This window comes from Chiloscyllium plagiosum, unplaced genomic scaffold (genome assembly GCF_004010195.1).
Source record: "Chiloscyllium plagiosum isolate BGI_BamShark_2017 unplaced genomic scaffold, ASM401019v2 scaf_47148, whole genome shotgun sequence".
Classification (NCBI taxonomy): Eukaryota; Metazoa; Chordata; class Chondrichthyes; order Orectolobiformes; family Hemiscylliidae; genus Chiloscyllium; species Chiloscyllium plagiosum.
In genome coordinates, this window is record NW_025191350.1 from 2,154 (window position 1) to 3,512 (window position 1,359).

At 40.0% G+C, this 1,359-nt stretch overlaps 1 gene segment (V, D, J or C); it reads left to right on the forward strand.

Moving 5' to 3' along the window:
- Positions 1 to 6: 6 nt before the first annotated feature.
- LOC122545693 lies at positions 7 to 524 on the forward strand (the record flags this gene model as incomplete). The annotated part of the segment is given in 1 exon segment: positions 7 to 524. A coding segment is annotated over 1 exon segment (436 nt), but the record flags the coding sequence as incomplete, so codon positions are not given.
- Positions 525 to 1,359: the final 835 nt, after the last annotated feature.

The window sequence follows — 1,359 nt, forward strand, 5'->3', positions numbered from 1 at the left end:
TAAAAGACTCAGCCATCATTTCATCAGCATTAATGCTCATGGTTTATTTGTTTTCTTTTTTAAAGGTGTCCAGTCGGAGGTTGTTTTGACCCAGCCAGAGGCAGAGACTGGCCGTCCTGCAGGCAGCCTGAAACTGACCTGTAAAACCAGCGGGTTCGATCTTAGCAGCAGCTACATGTACTGGGTCCGACAGGTTCCCGGACAGGGTCTGGAGTGGCTGGTTCGCTACTATAGTTCATCCAGCAGTAACTATGCACCAGCGGTTAAGGGTCGATTTACTGCGTCCAAAGACACTTCAAACAACATTTTCGCGTTGGACATGGGGAACCTGAAGATCGAAGACACCGCCATCTATTACAGTGCAAGAGACCACAGCGAGAGGAACCAGGGCTGGACCCGTTCAAAAACAGCTCGAGGGAACATTTTGTCAATTCCATCATAAACTGACGGTCAGTACGAGTTTTAAATGCAATTATACCAACTGCAATCTGAAGCAGACCTCAGGTTGCCTCTTACAAAACTATCAAAAAGGAAGTGTACCATTTAAACTAGCAAACTGGTGACACAATGAGACAATATTATGGGCTTATCATATGTACTGCTATCACTTCCATCAATTAAATGCTTGGTCAAAATATTAGTTTTAATATATCTGACAGCTCAGGAAATCACTGCTAATTGTTATGTTAACTATGGCATTAATTCTAATCATGATCAGTACTAAATGGCTCTTTCAAATGAAAATTGAGACCTAGAGTAAAGAACAGAGAATGAGTGTACTGGTCTACATCATTGTGATACTACAGTGGGTCACAGTATTGTGCATAGCGACATCCTCATACAAAAACCGCTGACAAGGGTTTATCTCAAGTTGGTGATTTCTATCATGGCAGGAGCGAGCAATAATGTGAGATGCAATTTAAATGCAATCCAGTAGTTCTAGTTTGTAAAAATGTGTAATTTTTTTTTCTCCCTTCTTTATGTTGATTGCCAAGTTAAATGCAGACCAGACCTGTAAAAATATTCCAAGCTTTCAAAATACAGTGAATAGTAAAAGCTGAAATAATGCACTGAATCATTTTTAGAGGAGTCTGAATCACTGCTTTCCAGGGAGTGATGAAATTATCTGCATCTTACAGTTTACAGTCTGTCATAGTATTTGACACAACGTGTCTCACAGTGATATAGCTGGGGTGACACTGCAATTATGACCAATACAAAAACCTATTCAGCCTCCATTGATTGACACTAGTCAGCGATTACTTCTACAAAACGTCTTAACTTGCAGTGCAGTATTAGTTCTGTGGGGTTTTATGCTAGCATCAATATTTAATTTGTGAGAGTGTTTGGGTAATTATT